The sequence below is a fragment of the Delphinus delphis genome, chromosome 18 (genome assembly GCF_949987515.2).
Source record: "Delphinus delphis chromosome 18, mDelDel1.2, whole genome shotgun sequence".
NCBI classification, from domain to species: domain Eukaryota; kingdom Metazoa; phylum Chordata; class Mammalia; order Artiodactyla; family Delphinidae; genus Delphinus; species Delphinus delphis.
The window spans coordinates 63,731,518-63,751,105 of NC_082700.1; the positions used below are offsets into that span (position 1 = coordinate 63,731,518).

Sequence of the window (19,588 nt, forward strand, 5' to 3'; positions counted from 1 at the left end):
AAAACCAAAAACTTCAACAATTGACTACTTGGTTCAAGCTTGGGACATAAGTTAATACTTTCCCTTTATGGAAGGGGTACAACTGGGATTACTTCAGTAGCAACTGTTTAAATCTGTCTGACACCCTCCTCTCTGCATAGAGTATCTGGTGTACCTACTTAGCCAAGAAACCAGTTGATAATAGATATTTTATTATCTCAGGGAACCTCACTGGCTTTCAACAGCAAGGACATGAGTCAGTTATACCTCTAAAAATAAAAATACAGATCTCTGGAGATGAAAACATTTATTTCAATTGAATTTTGTTTCATTAAAAAACTCTACAATGACATTAAAAAAGAAATAAAATAGAAACATATTTAACTGCCTTTAAAGACCAAATAAACCTCTAAAGACCAAATAAACACATATACATTTCAAATATTTCCACTGTTTTAACAAACCTCAATATTATCCTTGTTGTCATGTCAGTCTCCTGAAATAAGAACCATGACTATTACACAATTTACTGGACTAAACATTAACCATATTATTTCTAAATACCAACTGCACTCAATGTATTTTGGTAGGTTTCTGAGTATGTGGTTTTTAAGGCTTAATTCTATGAGACATCTGTTTCTCTCTGTTACAGAATCCCAAAACCGGCTATCAGAAGGCATATACGTGTGTGTGTGTGTATAATATATATAAATATATTCCATTTGAGGGCGGTTATGCCTTATTCTGAGAGCACACGTAAAACCAGGACAGTAAAACCTTTAGTAACGTGAACACACCATATCATAGCCACCACCATCAAGAAAAGCTAAGGACCCATGGTTCAAACAAAGTACGGCAGGCCCTAGGAGGTACTGTGGCTTGTTGATCTACTGATCAGAAAGAGCTAAACAAAGTACAGTTAGTGGTCAGAAGTAAACTAACCTAGGCAGGCTCATGAAAGTGAACCTTCTTGATGCCTCCTGAGAACATACTGCATAAATACAGTCAATGTACGCAACATCTTTCTGTTTTTCTCACCAAGTCAGGAGAGCCCATGCATGTGATTTAGAAAGGATTTCAATGACGGGCAAAGCAAAAGCCTTATGTCAGCAGAGGGTCAACCGTCAATTGACGGTCAATTGAGGGTCAATTACAGTTAGCACGGCCTTTTTGAAAATATCAGCAAGCTGAGTCTAAAACTGCAAGATATCATGTAGGAGCCACGAAATCTAGAAGACGATTAATGATAACACGTGTCTATCATTATCAAATCCCCTAGAAGGGCCCCTATTTTCTGAAAGCATTTTCTCTTCCATCTCTTTTAGAAAATATAATTAAATACTGACCTTCTGTATTTTAATCATTTATCTTTTTTTGGAGGGGGGGCCTCTCCTACTATAATGCCACTTAAACTAAAGTGTATTTTTTGTTTTTCCTATTAGTTTTTTCTGTACTAGTTTAGCCAGAGGTTTTGGGCAGGGAATACTGGATCTTACTTATGTTAAAGAAAGTGGTAAGGCAAAATGATAACTTCCACAGTCTTCAAGTAAATAGAATCCCTGATATAACTGGAAAGTAATATGTAATTTGGGGGCAGTAAAAAACATCTATGACAACTTTGTCTTATACCTTAGAAAATGTGCTTTGGCTCTGGAGTCTCTTTAAGGCACAAAACCTGGTAAACAGCTTTTATTGGTGGCCTGTACCTCTGATTTAGATAAGACAAAAAATACTATAACGTATAAATAACAATAATAAATCATTTTGTTAGAGCTTGAAATCACTGGGTGAAGTGGAGGAAAAAAATCCAAATAGACGAACAACTTGTATGTAAATATTTGTTGCTGGTGTAAAAAAAAAAAGTAAAGTGTAGTTTACACAGTGCAAAGACTATTGGAAAAATGTCTTTGGAATAGACTTGACCTCATGGTAGAATCACAGTGCTGTCTCAAAAATTGTTAAGGCTGGGGGCTGTCCATTGGAAGCATTCATAACCACATGCCCATTGTGAGTAATTTCTGGATAATTCCTTTTGAAGTACACCTGAAAAAAAAAAAGACAGGTATAAAAACATGTTTAAAAGTTTTAAAGTCCTCCTCCCTAAAGCAGCGCATTTCTTTTCTTGTTTTTTAAATTTATTTATTTTTGGCTGCACTGGGTCTTCATTGCTGCGCGCAGACTTTCTCTAGCTGCGGCGAGCGGGGGCTACTCTTTGTTGTGGTGCGCGGGCTTCTCACCGTGTTGGCTTCTCTTGTTGCAGAGCACAGGCTCTAGGCGCACGGGCTTCAGTAGTTGTGGCCTTGGGCTCAGTAGTTGTGGCTTGTGGGCTCTAGAGCACAGGCTCAGTAGTTGTGGCACACGGGCTTAGTTGCTCCGTGGCATGCGGGATCTTCCCGGACCAGGGCTCGAACCCCTGTCCCCTGGATTGCCAGGCGGATTCTTAACCACTGCGCCGCCGGGGAAGCCCCAAGCAGCGCATTTCTATGTCCACTTTTCATGTGAAGCAATCCCATCACTAGTGGAGGAACAACTGAAAAAACCAGGGACGTATTTATTCTGTGGAGGAAGTAGCCCCATTAAAACCCTCAGTGGGGCTGGGCCTAATGCCAAACAACCTATAGATCCACTTGAGTTCTGATCATTCTGATTCACAGATATGTTTTATCACTACATTAAATTGATAAGTGAAATCATTTTACTGACTCAAAGCCTGGCGATAAATTAAAAACAGGGTGACAAAGAGGCTGGGAAATCTAGCGTCTGCATGAGGGTTTCTCATTTTCACACACAAAATGAGCACAGTAGATATGGATGTTAATATCAGGTTGCAATCCCTATATTTTATAAACTCTGATGACAAGCATTGAAACGCTGGCGTATACGTATGAAATATCCTGGCGTTTAATTTGTGCGGCAAAGCAGTTATAGGGCCTATAGAAATGTGATCTGTGGATAGTGGGATATAAGAATGAAAAGAGCATGGAAAGCTTTAACAATGACTCAATCAAGCAACTTCTCTAAAATGGAAGATGATACCAAATAATAGGACAGGCCTTTGCCAAGCCTTTGAGTTCTTGAATTCTACCAATTTCTAGCTGAACTGGAAGAGATACAGGTTTTCTGATAAATGTATAATCAGAACACAATGGAAATGAAATGCTGTCAAGATTGTCTGTTCCACAATCATCGGTTTTTAGTAGCTGTATCGTATCTCAGTTCCTTGACAGATGCACAGAACAAAATGAAATAATGTCAAGTCTTGTGAGCTCTTATCTCTAAATGTGTTTGGGTGAAAAAGGACTTCAAAAGTAATTTTTTTTCCTCCAAAGAAGAATGTGAAAAGTTTTGTTTGAGTCTTTAAAACAGAAAATGTACCATCTATCTGAGGCTTGCTCGTGTCACGTGCTGAGTTGCTTAGTCATATGAGTTCAGATCTATTTTACAAAACCTGACTCCAAGTACATTTGTGGGTGCTGTCAACAAAGTTATCATGAGAGACAGTGGACGTCACACATGAAATGGAAAAGCTATGAGACACCCACCTTCATATTATGTGTACTTTCTTTTTCTCTTATTGCTTGCATACTTGCTACCCCCAAAACAGCACTACATATGAAATGCTGTATATTAAAATGTCACTTAAAAGGAGAAAAATAAGAATTTCTCCAAGATTGCTTGGGTCCAACTGGATGAAATTCGAGGCTATTTCCATTATAATGCAAGGATTTAAAAATAAAGCTTTTGGGGGGGCTAATTGCATTTCATCCCCCTCCTCAATTTTTTTTTAAATAGCCATACTTGTGTGGTTAGTATTTATATACTCTGTTAGTGAAAGTAAAAACAGCCAGAAGAACAGAAGGGACTTAATTTCATTTCCTACTGCCTGACAGCCACCCCTCCCCCATCGACCTGGTTCCTTTCTCCATACCCCTTTCTCAGTGAAATTTTTTATTAAAAATTTTTTATTATTAGCAATTTTTAACCAAAATGGTCTTCATTTCATGGTCTGAAATACTTGGAACTGAATAATGAAAATGAGTTTCCTATGTATAAAATCCTTGATTTGACCTTTCTTTTCCTCATCTGTTGCCATGGTGTAGACTACACTCTGGCTGACAGCACAAGTGAGAGAAGCCATCTTTTTCACGGGGCGGGTTATGAAGGGAGTTGAGATGACTGAACGCTTGATAGCAGAGTCCTTGTGGATGGGTTGAGCCTGGGATGGAGAGGCCCAAACTCACCTCTCTCTCCTGGGACCACTGCTGACCTTGGAAAAATCACTTAAGCTCTCTCTGCACCAGCTGCCTCATTTGTGAAACGAGACAATGACTTACCTCATAGGAACTAATTGATGGCTACAAACTGCAGGTTGAAAACACGCTGAGCTAAGTGCTGGGTGTGATTATGATGCTGCTCAAAAGACGTGGTCCCTTAAGTCCACAGAAAGCAGCAGCATCACCCAGCTTAAATGATGAAAACAAAACATCTAGGAGGCCCTTTTGTGAGTCTTTTGATTTTTATCTTTATAGAAGCGCAGGGTCGTAGTTACTACACATTTTAGTCAGTAAATATAGTAACCCGGGAGGCAGAAAATAGTTAAAAGATTACTAACACTTTCTAACCTGTGACTTTGAGAAGTTCCTTAGGCCCTTCTGCCTCAGTTTCTCGATCTGAGGGATAATACTACCATCTCAGAATGGCTTTAATGAGGATTAAAAGAGACGATGCCAAAAAAGTTCAAATTCTGGCCAAGCAGAACATAAGACCAGTGAGTGTTGGGTCTGAGCCTTTTCCTGTCCTTCTTTGGGTTTAGTTCATTATAGTTCCTCCAATGTAGGTTGAAACTAAGTTTAGTATTTAAACCCCAACTTGTAAACAAAGCCACCATCATGGAATTAGATCTTAGTAAAAGCAACAGAGCAATAAATGCTCCCCTGCAGGGATAAAGGCCAGCAACCAATGGTTCAATGTTCAAGAATCTGTCCATTCATTCTCCCTGAACTGCACGGCCCTAGTTCAAGCCCAGTAACCCTCAAACTCCTCATCTTTAAAGCAGGTCTAACTTTGTGGACATACTGACAGATATATTATCAAAGTTAAAGAGTGCTGGAGAGTTAGAGACGATTTCTCCTTTTAACTTAACGGAATATTGGATTTTTTTCTCCCCTTATCCTCTCAGAAATCACTCTCAACAGCAAGGATAGTGAGAGATTAAAAAGTAAGCCCAGGGCTTCCCTGGTGGCGCAGTGGTTGAGAGTCCGCCTGCCGATGCAGGGGACACAGGTTTGTGCCCCGGTCCGGGAAGATCCCACATGCCGCAGAGGGGCTGGGCCCATGAGCCATGGCTGCTGAGCCTGCGCGTCCGGAGCCTGTGCTCCACAACGGGAGAGGCCACAACAGTGAGAGGCCCATGTACCACAAAAACAAAAACAAAAACAAAAAAAAACCAAGCAAGCCCAATATTTGATGAAATCAGGAATCATTTGAAATCACAACTGACAAAATATCTAGAAGGACTGCCTTATGCAACTGGATCCAATGGGCTCAAGCAAGACAGAGAGAAAGTACCTAAAGAGAGCAGATCTCAGCAATCATGGGAGAGCACAGTTCTCCAACTAACTGGCAAATTCTACGGTGTCCATGAGGAATCCTATAGAATCACCATCTTTGCCTAAAGCATGAACACTGGTAAGGTCCTAGGACACGAGAGATTCTGAAATGCAAGCAGCATTGTAACTGCCCATCTCTGAAGGCTAGGGAGGAGTACAGGCTAAATGAATGTGTATTATCAATTTCTCTCTCACACTCACTCACTCACTCACTCTCTTTCTCTGGATCATGGGGAATGCTTCTATGTTAAGCAGAGGGAATACCCTTTAGGCTGAAATGATGTGCTAGCCACAACTATCTAGCAAATATATGGTCTTAAAAAAACGAAATTAAAAAGCGAGTAGTAGGAATAATAATAAATAAAAAAGTAATACAGAATTTGTAAAACACACAAACAAAAAATTAGGAAAAGTAACAGGATAAGCACATGATGGATGAAAGAAGTAATCACCGAACAGATGAAAATTATGAAAAAAATAATATTACATATTTAAAGAAAATGTAGTAGAATAATCAACCCGTGGAGGCAGAGATCTGAGAGTACAGGAAAACATGGCACAGCAACAAAAGATGAAACATGAATTGACAGACGCCAAAGTGAAAAGGAAGATAAAAATGAAAACATCAAAGAAATGACAGTTCTGAAGGCTGCACAAAGATCAGTCACTACTGAACAAACAATATGAGACATGGAGGATAGAACTGAGAAAGCAAGTCTAATAATTATAAATTAATAAAAATTTAAAAAAGATTAAGGAAATAATAGCTTTATGAAACAAAGGACAATATATACATTATAGATATTTGTAAAGAGACTCCAATCAACTAAAACAAATTCAAAGGTATAATTCACATAAACTCCCTAAAATAAAAGACTAGAAGCTAGTGACCAAGAGTCTGTGATGTTCTAGGAAAAACAAATGACTTTCAAAACAGAAAAAGAATCCTCTGAGTATCCAGGAAAGATCAAGTTATGTCCAATGTGGCCTTAGACTCCTACACGTGAATAAACAACGCTGGAAGACCTTATAGCAACGATTACAACACAATAAGTGAAAGGACGTGTGATCCAAGAATATTATAACCAGAAATATAAACTGGTGATGTAGCATAAAAATATTTCATATAGGTGACCCTTGAGCAACGTAGGGGTTAGGGACCCTCCACATAGTCGAAACAAGTGTAACTTTACAGTTGCTCCTTCATATTCACAGTTTCACATCATGCATTCAACCAACTGCAGATCATGCAGTATTATAGTACATATTTACTGGAAAAAAAACATAAGTGGACTCCTCCAATTCAAATCCCTGTTGTTCAAGGGTCAACTCTATAGACAGTAAGTCGGGGATTCTTAACTCCAATGACCCTCCTTTATGATGGTATAGAGATTTGTTTTCAACCTTTCATTTGTACTGCCACACACAATAGTAAATACGCTTAACTTTACTTTGAGTCTCAGTACAGATTCACAATCTGTATCTATATTTATGTATCCTGAAAGGAGTTTCATGAAATATTTACTATTACTATGAAAGATACATTGCTCCTTTTCTTCTATTCCATTCTTTCCTATTTCATTTCTTAAAGCATGCTGGTCATGACTGATTAAACGGATTTCTCAGCCCCACTAGTCAATCAAACCCCTAAGGTGTAAAAACACAATACCAGAGGACAAATTGTAGCCAACTAAGAGATGGAAAAAGTATCATTTAATACAAGTAAGTAAAATAATAGAGGTTTAAGGATTTTTAAAGATATGAAGATAAACAGTAGAAGAAAAACAATTAAAATCTGATGGGAGAAGGGGGAGAGGGAAGATATGACATCATTGTTCATAATGGGGAGCCAAAAATAAGAAATAAAGTATTCTCAGAGGAAATGAAAGGAACATACATAAAACAGTGAGCAAAGAAACACAAATTACAGGCTAAAAAATTTTTTTAAAAAAAAGGGCACTAAAAACAGACAGTATAACACGACTGAACTAAGATAAAACGTAACTATAATCTCAATAAATGTAAATGGCCTAAACTCATATATTTGGGGGGGGGGTGCCTCACGTGCTAAGATTAAACCTCAGAGCTAAATCTAACTACATGCCATTGCAAGAGACGAATCTGTAATCTGCTATTAAAAGATAATCAGAGGAATCCCCTGGTGGTCCAGTGGTAGAGAATCCATCTTGCAATGCAGGGGACACCAGTTCGATCCCTGGTCACACAACTAAGCCTGTGCGCCACAACTACAGAGCCCATGCACCACAACTACAGAGCCCATGCACTCTGGAGCCCACACGTCACAACTAGAGGGAAGCCTGCACACACACCACAATGAAGTGAAGAGCTCACGTGTCACAGTGAAAGATCCCGCATGCCACAACTAACACCCAACGTAGCCAATAAATAAATAAATATTAAAAAAAAAAAAAAAAAGACGATCAAAGACTGGGACTTCCCTAGTGGTCCAGAGGAGGTTAAGACTCTGTGCTTCCACTGCTGGGGGAGTGGATTTAATCCTTGGTCAGGGAACTAAGATCCCACATGCCCCACAGCATGGCCAAAACAAAAACAAAAACAAAAACAGTCAAAGACATACCAGGCAAATGAAAACAACGTGAAAAGGGGAACTCAATTTAATTATGAACCATATTGGATTTAGGGCCAAGACCATTAAATGAATCAATGAAAGGCACTTTAAAATAGTAGAAAATATAATTCATACTGATAACAAAAGTCAAGAATATATTTGTGCACTGAAAAAAATCATATCATCAAAATTATAACAACCAAAGAAAGCAGGAAGTACAAAGTGAAACTTGGTAGCATGAGACTAATTCATCCAAGTTACATTAAACGGACCAAAATAAATAAGGATAGAGAAGAACGAAATAATGTAATTAAATAGATCTAATTAAAAATGAAGCTCTATAACTTAAACAGACGATAGCCCATCTTTTTAAATACCCACAGAACACTCACAAAAATTGCCTATTTACCAGAACACAGAAAAAGTATTAAGAAATATTGTTTCTTGGGGGAAACAGGACAAACAACATTTTTTGATCATAAGGTACTGAGACTGATGAGGAAAACAGAAACAAATAAACATGAAAAAACTCCAACCCCCAGGAAGTTTTCAAGATATCCTTCTCAAATAATTTGTGGACCAAAGAGGAAAAGAAAACCAGAATTGCAGAATCTATACAAAAACCTAACTATGATGAAAGCACTACACACCAGAACCTGTAGGATATATCTAAAACAGTACTCAGAGAAAAGTTCACAGCCTTGAAATATTTATATTAATAAATAAGAAAAAATAAAAACAAATGCATTCAGGAAGTAAGCAACAATAAAATAAACCAAAGAAAGAAAGATAATAGAAGGTGATAAATTATAAAGAAGAATACAAATAGTAAGTGGACTAGAGCTCCTCTTGTGGGGAAATAAACATAAAACTGTAACAATTAATTAGAAGGGAAAATGAGGAGTAGGGAATGGAGAAAGCATAAATACTATGTAGCCATTAAACAGAATGAGATAACTATGCACATAGATATAATATCCAACGAAAAAAGTAAGGAAGAGCTATCGTTTGTGCTTAAAAACAGGAAGGCCACATCGGCACAAATTATTACTGAAGCACAGGACATGTCAAGGGAATAGTCAAAGATGGTGCTGGAGCTCCAACCCGGGGGAGGAGCTGTGTAATGACAGGAATGGTAAAGTGACTTAAATTTCATTTATAAAATTTTAAAACCTATTCTAAAAAAGTAAAGTTTTTGAATTTTGTAGCATTAGACACATCATTTCTTTAAGAACTGATCATTAAAATAAAATTTAATTATTTAGAGTCTCTAATGCTACTTAGAAGAACTGTGGGTACATTTTCTTATTGGGAGATAAGGGTTGAATCTATAGCCTGAAAAAAAAAATGATGCGACTTTTATCTTATAAAATGCTCAATATTCACAAAGCGCTCTCTCATCTGATTCTTGTAATAAGTGCGAAGGAGCCGGGCAGTGCTGTAATCCCTGCACTACATACAGGTGAGGACCCTGAGGCTCAGAGACCTTGGGCAACATAAGAGGTCACGAGGTTGCTAAGTGCCTCCTGCACTATTCAAACCAGTCCAGGGTCCTAGATCTAGGATATTAGGATTTCATAATTTTGGGGTTGTATCTGGTGATAAAACGAATAGATAAAATGAAACCTCTGTTACACACTGGCAACAAAGAAACTTCACAAAAGCCTCAATCAGGTGTGCTTCATCACAGAAGAAAATGCATGATAGGCATTTATCCTTTGTTATGGGATGAATTGTGTCCCCTCCAATTTTTTTTTTTTTGGTCTGTGTTGGGTCTTTGTTGCTGCACGCGGGCTTTCTCTAGTTGCGGCGAGTGGGGGCTACTCTTAGTTGTGGTGCACGGGCTTCTCATTGCGGTGGCTTCTCTTGTTGCGGAGCATGGGCCCTAGGCATTCTGGCTTCAGCAGCTGCGGCACGAGGGCTCAGCAGTTGTGGCACATGGGCTTAGTTGCTCTGCAGCATGTGGGATCTTCCTGGACCAGGGCTCGAACACATGTCCCCTGCATCGGCAGGTGGATTCTTAACCACGGCGCCACCAGGGAAGCTCCCCCTCCAATTTTATATGTTCAAGTCCTAAACCCACCAGTTGTTCAGAATGTGACTGTATTTGGAGATAGGGTCTTTACAAAGGCGATTCAGTTAAAATGAAGTCATATAAGTGGCCCCTAATCTAATATGACTGGAGTCCTTATAAGAAGAGGTGATTAGGACACAGGCACAAACAGACGAAAGATCATGTTTCTTTCTTTTTTCTCTTTCAAAGAGAAAAAAATGGCATCTACAAGCCAAGGAGAGAGGCCTCAGAGGAAATCAATCCTGCCTATACCTTGACCTCAGACTTCCAGTCTCCAGGGCTGTGAGAAATCAGTTTCTGTTAAGGTGCCTACTCTGTGGTACTCTGTATGGCAGCCCTAGCAAACTAATGTACCCTTCAGCTTTATGTATCTGAAAGGTACTTTCTCTATTTCCTGGATCATCTAAAAGGGTCAGTCAGACAGTGACTCAGCTTGCGTGCACCATCTTCAGAGAATCAACTACGTAGTCAAGAAAACATGACTTGGATGCACGTTTTCCCAGATGTTGAGGTTTCTTCTCAAATGAATGAATTCTGTTCTGTTAAGAGTGAAAAGCTTGTTGACTTAGGCTAATCCTCCCGGTGTTACAGCTCTGAACGATGCTCTGAACGATATCTGATGCTTGCACATTTAAAAATTTGACAACCTGACAGCTTGTTCTCCTAAGAGGATCAAGCACATGTAGAAATAACGTCAAGAAGATACTCAACTGAGATGAGAATCAGGATATGTTATTTTGCTATGTCTTTCCGAAGAAGTGACCTGAGCCAGTGGCAGGACTGAAATCTAAGAGTGATGTTCCGTCTCCTTGTGAACTTGGGTGACTGGCCCCGCCTTGGCTACCACATGAAAGGAGCAGCGTTCTCAGGCTCGACACAGAGCAGAGTGCCTAGGGCGGAACTCAGCCTCCCCCACCAATTCACCCCCTGCACTCCCTGGACCAGTTCTGTGACCTTAGGTGAGCCCTGGACCCAGTCTCCTCATCCATGACGGGGGATAAAAAAGGACCGTGATGAGGATTAAGTGCAATCATACATGTGAGAAGTATGTAAAATAAATTATAAAGAACTACACAAATGTAACTTACCACTGATATTGTTTAAGTACATGCAGGATTACTGGACCATGAATCAAAAGATATCTAATTCTATGACCTATGTCTATTTTTCTATGTATGTTACACTTGATTTAAAACATTTACTGGAAGAAAAGATTTCTAATCCTGTGTCTGCTGCACGGTAGCATCATCACTACTTGTATATATATGGACACTTCCTTCTAAGGGGGGCTTTAGCTTCCTTACCTGTAAAATGAAGGTGTTGAACTTATGTACCTACCTAAATGCTGTGATCTATTTCTCATTGCTCAATGTTTGATAATATACAATCATTACATATTTTCTAAGTGGAGACTTTTGACTCATATGTGAGGACATGTGTCTGATGTGAAACGCCTAAGGTCAAAGAAAAAAAGGGTTTGTGAGATTCCTGGCTGTTCTGTGACCTAGGTTATATAGGGAATCCCAAATAATTACTGGATGTTAGGAGGGAAGCTCTGACTGGGAGACACTCTAGAGGATGAAAGCGCTCTGTGAATTTCATGCATTAAAAAGTATAGGGCTCCAAGTGCAACTTCTCTCTATTTACATACAATGTAAGTACTTATGAAAAGTTCAGAATACAATCTTCCCTGATCCCTAAACTCTTCAGCCAGCTCTGTGACCCAGCACAATTTCCTACATTATGAACAGTGGAAGGTACTGCTCTTCATTTCTAAGGAGGAGGAATGAGATAAAACAATGACAGAGAATTCAGGCCACATTTCAGATAAATGTTTCATATAGAATTACTTAGATACTGGGACATGTTTTCTTTTCCCATTTTTTTGGTTTTGTTTTGTTTGTTTGCTTGTTTAGGTTGTGGCACATGGGATCTTCGTTGTGGCATGCAGACTCTTAGTTGCGGCATCCTAGGCTTCTTAGTTGTGGCATTCGGACTCCTTAGTTGCAGCATGCGTGTGGGATCTAGTTCCCCAACCAGGGATCAAACCTGGTCGGCCCCTGCAGGCCGTTCCTGGGGCCCCTGCATTGGGAACGCAGAGTCTTACCCACTGGACCACCAGGGAAGTGCTGCAACTGGCAACTGTTGAATACAGTATTCTGTATATGCCTATGATGTCCAATTGGTTAACTGACTATTCAGATCTTCTGTATCCTGACCTAGTTTTCTTCCTGCTCCATTAATCTGATAGAAAGTTGTTTTCATGCCTCCCACTGATTGTGGATTTTCCTATTTCTCCTTGCGGCTTTACTATTTTGAAGTCTTACAATGGGAGCATACAAATTTCTAATTCTCTCTCTTGTTGGTAACATTATGGGATGTTTTCTTTAAGAGATATTTTAAATACTGAAAGAGTACTTTTATTCAACTTACAAGTGAAAATCTGGGAAATGCAGAAAAGTATAAAGAAGGAAAAATGCACCCATAATTTAACACCCGGAGGTAAAGTTTTGACGGAAAGCCTCACGACATACATTCTGAGGCCTCAGCCCACCCCAACCCACCCATCAAAAAGGGCAAGAACAGCAGACCTTTCTTCTCGCCCTCTATCCTTCCATCAGTCCCACTCCTATCTTATTCCAGAGAGAATTACAGCCGGCTGCATGACAGTGGCTAAGTCCCTTACCAGACCTCAGTTACCACATTTGTACTATAAGACTACCACCTCACCTTTGTTAGGCAGATACCACGTGACCTGAATGCTACTCGTCAAGCACCTTTCTCACGCCATGTGCAGTGCTTAGGGCTTCCACACACCTCATCCGTGAAAACGCTTTGTCAACCTTCAAGCGCCATTCAGACTACAGTGTTGGGGTTACTGTGAATTCTTAATTTATCCTGATGACAATTTCATCTTCTAGAAAGAAGAGGAAGCATAGGGAGGCAACCAGACCTAATTCTAAACAACGAAGAATTAGGGAGAAAGTGACAGTATCACGTAGGAGTTTTCTTTACAGTTAGAAGCCAGAAGAGACCTACACCTTTCCCTGGTAGATCTTTCTAGACCCAATTCATAATATTCCACTCCAATTCTTCTTCTCAAACCTCCTGCATGTTCCCTGACAGCATTTGCATCATAAATGTGCTAAGCACCAATTGTAAGAACGTGAAGGGTCTGCAAAATGAGCGTTCTGTGCTCTGTGAGATCTGACCCCGGAGGCCAAACACGTGGAAGCTCCAATCCGAAATCTCTCTCTCGTGCGCACGTGGGCGCACACATGGGCGCACACACGTCCTGCATCCTGCCCCCACCAGTTCTGCAGATTCTCAGCAGACGTGTCCTCCCCCTGCAATGTACTCTTAAGGTGCAGCCATGAAGCTTTGTCTCTGGAGGCTTATAATTGAAAAGGGCACAGAGTGCTTGTTACCAGACCCCTGGTGCCAGATCCTGAGGAGTGAACCCTGGAGACGAACCTTAATTACAACTCCCTGCAGCGGGCTCACCTGTTTTGCTGTTTCAGTGACGGCAGCGGCCTCGGCCTTGCCCAGTTGTTGCACCATCTTGTAAAATAGGCCGTCTCTATTTTGTAGCAAAACATATGGCTCATCATATTCTTTCAGTCTCCCTGAATCCAAAACCTGTTAATCAGCAGAAAGAAGCCCATTAGCACACAATGTTTTGCAGTAACATATTATAACTCAGATAATATTTCCGAAAGGGGTAAGACAGCGAGAACAGAATCTATTTGGGTGGTAGGCCTGGCTGGTGTTTAAACGGTTTGATTACCCTGTTTTACCAGGCAGACAAAGGCCTAACCCGACCTTTTATTATTATAATGTTATAGGAAGAAAATGAAAGTTTTCGACTATGATCAGGGGCACTCAGCAGTACGTGGCATTTTATATTCTGCCCAGGGCATTTGCGGTTGTTATCATTAGTTAGTGCTTTTAGCTCTCAGACTCTTGAGCTTTGAGGGCTATTTATACAGACACACAGAGCTGGGAAATTTCTTGATTCAAGGAAATCAAACTCAATTTAGCAAAAAATTAGGGTGATGTCATAGAAACTGATGGCGGAGAGCAAATGAACTCCCGAGTTGGTTTCACAGAATCTGAGCAATTTTGGGGACACAAAGTAAATGCTTCCGGAATTTCCTTAGGGCCCTGGAATATTTCAGCTAAGTGGGGATAGAATCTTTTGCCAGAGAGGTTAAGGTGCTTCTTGAAGTTAGCTTTGGTAGTAGCTTATCCTCCTGAGAGTGAAAAGCTGGCAATAAGAGTGGCTACCTAAACAGCTTTAGCAGGATTGCTCTGCACAGAAGAAAATCTCCAGAAATCCAATTTTCTCTTTGGATAAGTCTAAAGAAGCAATTAAGAAACTGAGCTCCAAATTCCAGTGATCACGGCCTGCACAGCACACGGGGGCAGCCCAATCTGAATTACCAAGGATCTGAATCTGTTTCCACAAATTATCTTTCCTTGCTTCTTGTTCTTTCTTCAGCTGCCTTCCTTTCACCCATTTTATTGCTCATTAATATGTCCACTAATTGGAAACTGAAAGGAAGAGGAAAGGGCTCTTAACTCTGCCTTTCTACTTATTAGTGGCTTTGGTTAATGGTTTCAGAGGGAAAAAAAAGAATCCGAAATAATTGGCCCAAATGACATACCTAGGAAAACAGTTTTGATGTTAAGTGGTACTTAGTTCTTCATTTAGATCATATTTAGAGTAAATGTATCGTAAGAGAATACGATGAAACTCTAAGCAGGACACAGGTTGTTCTTCCACATCTAGGTATTAACAGTTAATTTGGTCCCAGGGTATTCAATCGGAAACATTTATTAACTCTCATAAAGGCCATTTCCCTGTTAAACTTTTACTGCTAAGAATCACTGCTAACAGCAGGTCTCTCAAAAGAGTTTAAGAATAACTGAATCTGTTACATCCACGTAATTACTAAAATGTCGTATAATTTGGCATGCCAATTTAGATGCCCTGAATGTGTAATTTTACTTATGCGTAGCATTATAGAGCATAACCATTCCTCCTGATGGTGAAGAAGAAAAAAATGCAATTTTAAAACATAGGTCTCTCTCATGCCAAAGACAAAGTAAATAATTATATCAAATTACTTCACACAACAAAGAATTTTCCATTCTTCAAAAGCAACAATTTTTAAAAATCACCATTTCAGAGTTGGTGGAAATGAGTTCTCTGACTATAAAGACTTTATATATTTTTTAGGGGAAGTATTATTAATATTTTGTCCTTGTCCAACTTTCTAGTTTATTTACTAAAATTTGAATGAATAGGAAATCTTTTCATTTCCTTTCATATTGTCTAAAATACATGATTCCACTGAGATGAGTAGTTCTCAGGATTGACTAATATCTAAGAAAGGCAAAGGCAGAAAAACATTAACACTCTCAAAAAACAATAGGATCAACAATATAAATGGCAGAAAGATCTATTTTGACCCTTATAAGCATAAGCAATGTAATAACTACGCATAAGGACAGTTTTCAAATTTTTTTTGTCGGGGGTGATAAATAGTTTCTGGTTTTCATTCATCTGGGAAAACATTACTAAAAAGAGGTCTGAGTTGAGGAAGAAAGGCAAAGAATATTAAACCGTAAGACTGTCTATAAACAGAAGAGGTGGAATCCAAGTTTCCTGGCCCTGGTGTTGGTTCTTCATCATCCATTTCCAAAGAATTCTCTAACTGCAGACAGTGAAAATGTTGAACACAGGCAACAATATTGTTCGAGCAATTGCAGATTTTCACATGCTTCCTTTGCTCACACTTCTGGGGAGAATCCACAGTGATATGAAGACTGGAGTGTGCAGGGACTGGAGGGAAAAGCTGTGCTATTGGCTGAAGAGAAAACAGGTCACAAGCAACCAGCTAATCCTAAAAACTACAGGAAGAAGCCTTTAATGTAGAGATAGTTGTTGAGTCTTAGGAGGAAGAGGATTTCTGATTTGTCTGTCTTGCTCCACTGTTTTGTGGCAACAGAGAAAGTAAGGAAGATTCCATTAGCTGTCATTATGACTCCATCATGTTGAATAAACTTAAACTTGAGAGAACATCTTTGCAAAATAGAATTTTTAGCCTGACACATTAATGGTGCTTAATGAACCCAAACTGGGTAAATCCATTTGGAGAGCCAACACATAAACACAGCTATTAATTAGGTCACAGTTGTTTCCCAACAAGCCTTTTGCTTAATTTACTTACAGTAAACAAAACCATATCCATCCGACTTTGTGCAGAAGTATTCACCAGTGCAACAAAATGTAATTATTACACCTTAAGCACTTGTAATTACGTGACTTTATGTGATAACTCTGTTGGTTAGGCCCTTCATTGGTATCTGTCACTTCCCCAGCCGCTCCCCGGAGGCTGGCCGCCCACCCTCTGGAACATCAGGATATGCAGCACATTGACTTGTCTTTATGCCCTTAAAGCTTTAGGAACAGACAATCACTGGCTTTCTGAAAAGCAAACAGGAAGAGGCATCCCTCACAGATTTTGGGGGTTCCGTTCCTGAACACCACAAAGATATGAATATCACAATAAATTGGTTCACATGAATTTTCTGGTTTCCCAGGGCATACAGAAGTTATGCTTATACTACATGGTAGCCTATCAAGTGTACAATAGCATTATGACTGAGAAAACAATATACACACCTTCATTTAAAAATGCTTTATTGCTAAAAAACGCTAACCATCATCTGAGCCTTCAGCAAGGCGTAGTAGTTAACTCCAGAGATCACTGATCACAGATCACCAAAACAAATGTAATGACAGTGAAAACAGTGAATGTGAAATAGTTCTGAGAATTACCAAAATGTGACACAGAGACATGGAGTGAGCACATGTGTTGGAAAAATGGCGCCGATAGACTTTCTTGCCTTAGGGTTGCCACAGGCCATGTGCTTCACAGATGTTGTAAAAAATGCAACATCTGAGAAGCACAATTAAACAAGGTATGCCCATATTTCTAAATCAAGCAAGCAAAAAAAATTGCCACAAAAATCAAAGGTGTGGGAAAGAACATCATTTATGAGATTTTTGCAAGAGTGAAAGCCAACTGGTAATCAGGAGCTCCAGAACAACATAAAAGGTTTACGCCTAGGGTGGATGGGACCACAGAGGACAAGTCCCCAGCTCTGAAGCTAGGGGATGCACGTCTCTTGGGTCCCCTGAGGTCTAAGGAGTCAGCAACCGCAACCAGCTTGGACCAAGATGTAAACAAGTGGCCATGTTTACATTTCCTGGTGGGACCTCCCTGCAACATCACCGACGACCCTGACCAGGGAGCCCTAAACTGAAGGTCTCCCAACACAGGAGTGCCAAGGGCAGCTCCACGGTGAAGGGCAAGGTCCACCACAGAAAACAATGTTGGTCATCAAGAAGGTGACAGGTTCCGATGAGAACCCTTGCACTTCCCTTCTCCCAATGGACTCCTTCTTCCCCATTCACTCAGATGGTCAGGCCAGAAACCAGCATCGACTCCTCTCTCTTCCCTCGGATCCCACGTTCGATCCATCACACAGTTCACTTGGCTCCGTTTTTTCGTCTACCACAAATCCAACCATCTCACCATTTCCACTGCTAGCACCTTAGTCTAAGCCACCAATATCAAAAGAGAGGGCAAAATTATGAGAGAGTGAAAACCGCATTTGGAGAACTGAAAGACCATCAGTGTGGTTTTAGCTCTAAAGGAAAGAGCGCAGTGAGACAAAACTAGAAAGGTGGAGAGGGGCCGAGCTGTAAACCACTTTGTAAAACCATGTTAAGGATTTGTTCAGAAAAACTGAGAGAAAAATTTGAGACTCTAGAAATTTACCAGAATATACTGGTACATAAAGCATTAAACAAATGGACATATTTTGATAACGGCAACAAAGCTGATTGGCTAAGGTGATACAGATGTTCACACCTGTGGATCAAGTGCTGATGGATAAGATTTAGGAGTGACCAGCTGACATGTCTGCAAATTCTGTCCCTTCTCACTGTTTCTTTAACCCATCTTATATTCCACGGTGACAGTATTTCTAATAATTAGACAATAAAAGAAACCAGCTACCATAAATGCTGTAATACCAAAAACCAAAAATTGATCTCCAGGTTACATTTAGGAACGATGATTAAATTCAGTGGATCCCCCAACTGAACTGGATGGAGATCAAGCCACCATTCTGCTGCTGCCTCGAAATACTGACAAAGGGCTTGAAATAGGTAAACTACACAGCATCATTCATTTCTTGTGGAAGAAAGGTGCTTTGAGGGACAGTCTGGAAAATACAATGCTGAGACACGAGACCAACAAATCGAAAAGTAAAGAACAGAAATAAAAGGATACTTTTCCGGTTGGCATTCAAGAACACAAAATGAGGGACTAAGGCTGATCCACGCTAAACAACGTTCCTGGTTTCTAAGTGTCACTGTCCTGCAATCTTGGAATGTCACCTGGTCCCGCACAGAAGACTGCTGGTGGGGCCTGCTTCCTACTGTGATGTGCTAGTCCAGATGACCAGACACACTGCTTGGAGCCCAGAGCATCCCTTTGGTTGGGGAAGCCCCACTCCTGTCGTCTGCCTCCCCAGAGCTCACTCCTGTGCACGTCCAGCTCGGGGGAGTGAGGCTAATGGCACTGCTTCAGTGCTGACAGACTGGGCAGTTCCTCCACTGAGGATCCCACCTGACAATGCACGTGAAGTAGGGTGGGAGGTGACATTCCAGAAACTGCCCAAGAAGTCAAAAGGGACACCTCCATTATCAATGGACACAAGGGACTTTGGGCATTACTGATTGTATATTACTATCTTAGTACGGACCATCAAAATCACTAGTTAACTGCATCTGTTGCCTCTTAGGACTTGTGCAGGCTTTTCTTTATCTATTTACTTCATCACTAATCAGCATCACTGGATATGGTGGTACCTTGTGACAACAGTTATCATCTGTAAGATGAGTAGAACCAGCTCATTGCCACAGGCTGGGGGTTAGCCTGCCAAATAACTTGCATTCTTTTGGGCTTATTTGCAGTCAAAGGTTTTTCCTTTGAGGGATGATTATCTTATCATTTTATAAAGCCACACCCTAAGATATATTGACACTCAACAAGCAAGAGAGGGAAAGGACAAAGAGAGAGAGAAGTAAAAGAGGGAGGAAGGAAGGAAATACAGCGAAATAAATAAACATTAAGTTACTAAGAAAGACAGAGCCAATCAAATCTGGAAGGAAGATAGGAGACAAATACACAGAGACCAAAGCCTGGAGTCGGCTGTGTGTGCAGTGCCCAGACCTACTGTGAAAGAGACTTGCTA

The 19,588-nt window shown here is 40.2% G+C and overlaps 1 protein-coding gene across 4 annotated transcripts in view; it reads right to left on the reverse strand.

Annotated features, from left to right (window-relative positions):
• Positions 1 to 240: 240 nt before the first annotated feature.
• LOC132413649 (ATP binding cassette subfamily C member 4 (PEL blood group)) overlaps positions 241 to 19,588 on the reverse strand; it is a 215,017-nt gene continuing 195,669 nt past the window's right edge. For all 4 annotated transcript variants that reach the window (XM_059995730.2, XM_059995732.1, XM_059995733.1 and 1 more), the window contains exons 30-31: positions 13,757 to 13,891; positions 241 to 2,022 (exon numbers count right to left, since the gene is read on the reverse strand). In XM_059995730.2, coding sequence (XP_059851713.1) covers positions 1,915 to 2,022; positions 13,757 to 13,891 — 243 coding nt within the window. In that variant the 3' untranslated portion in view covers positions 241 to 1,914. The remainder of the gene's footprint in view (positions 2,023 to 13,756; positions 13,892 to 19,588) is intronic.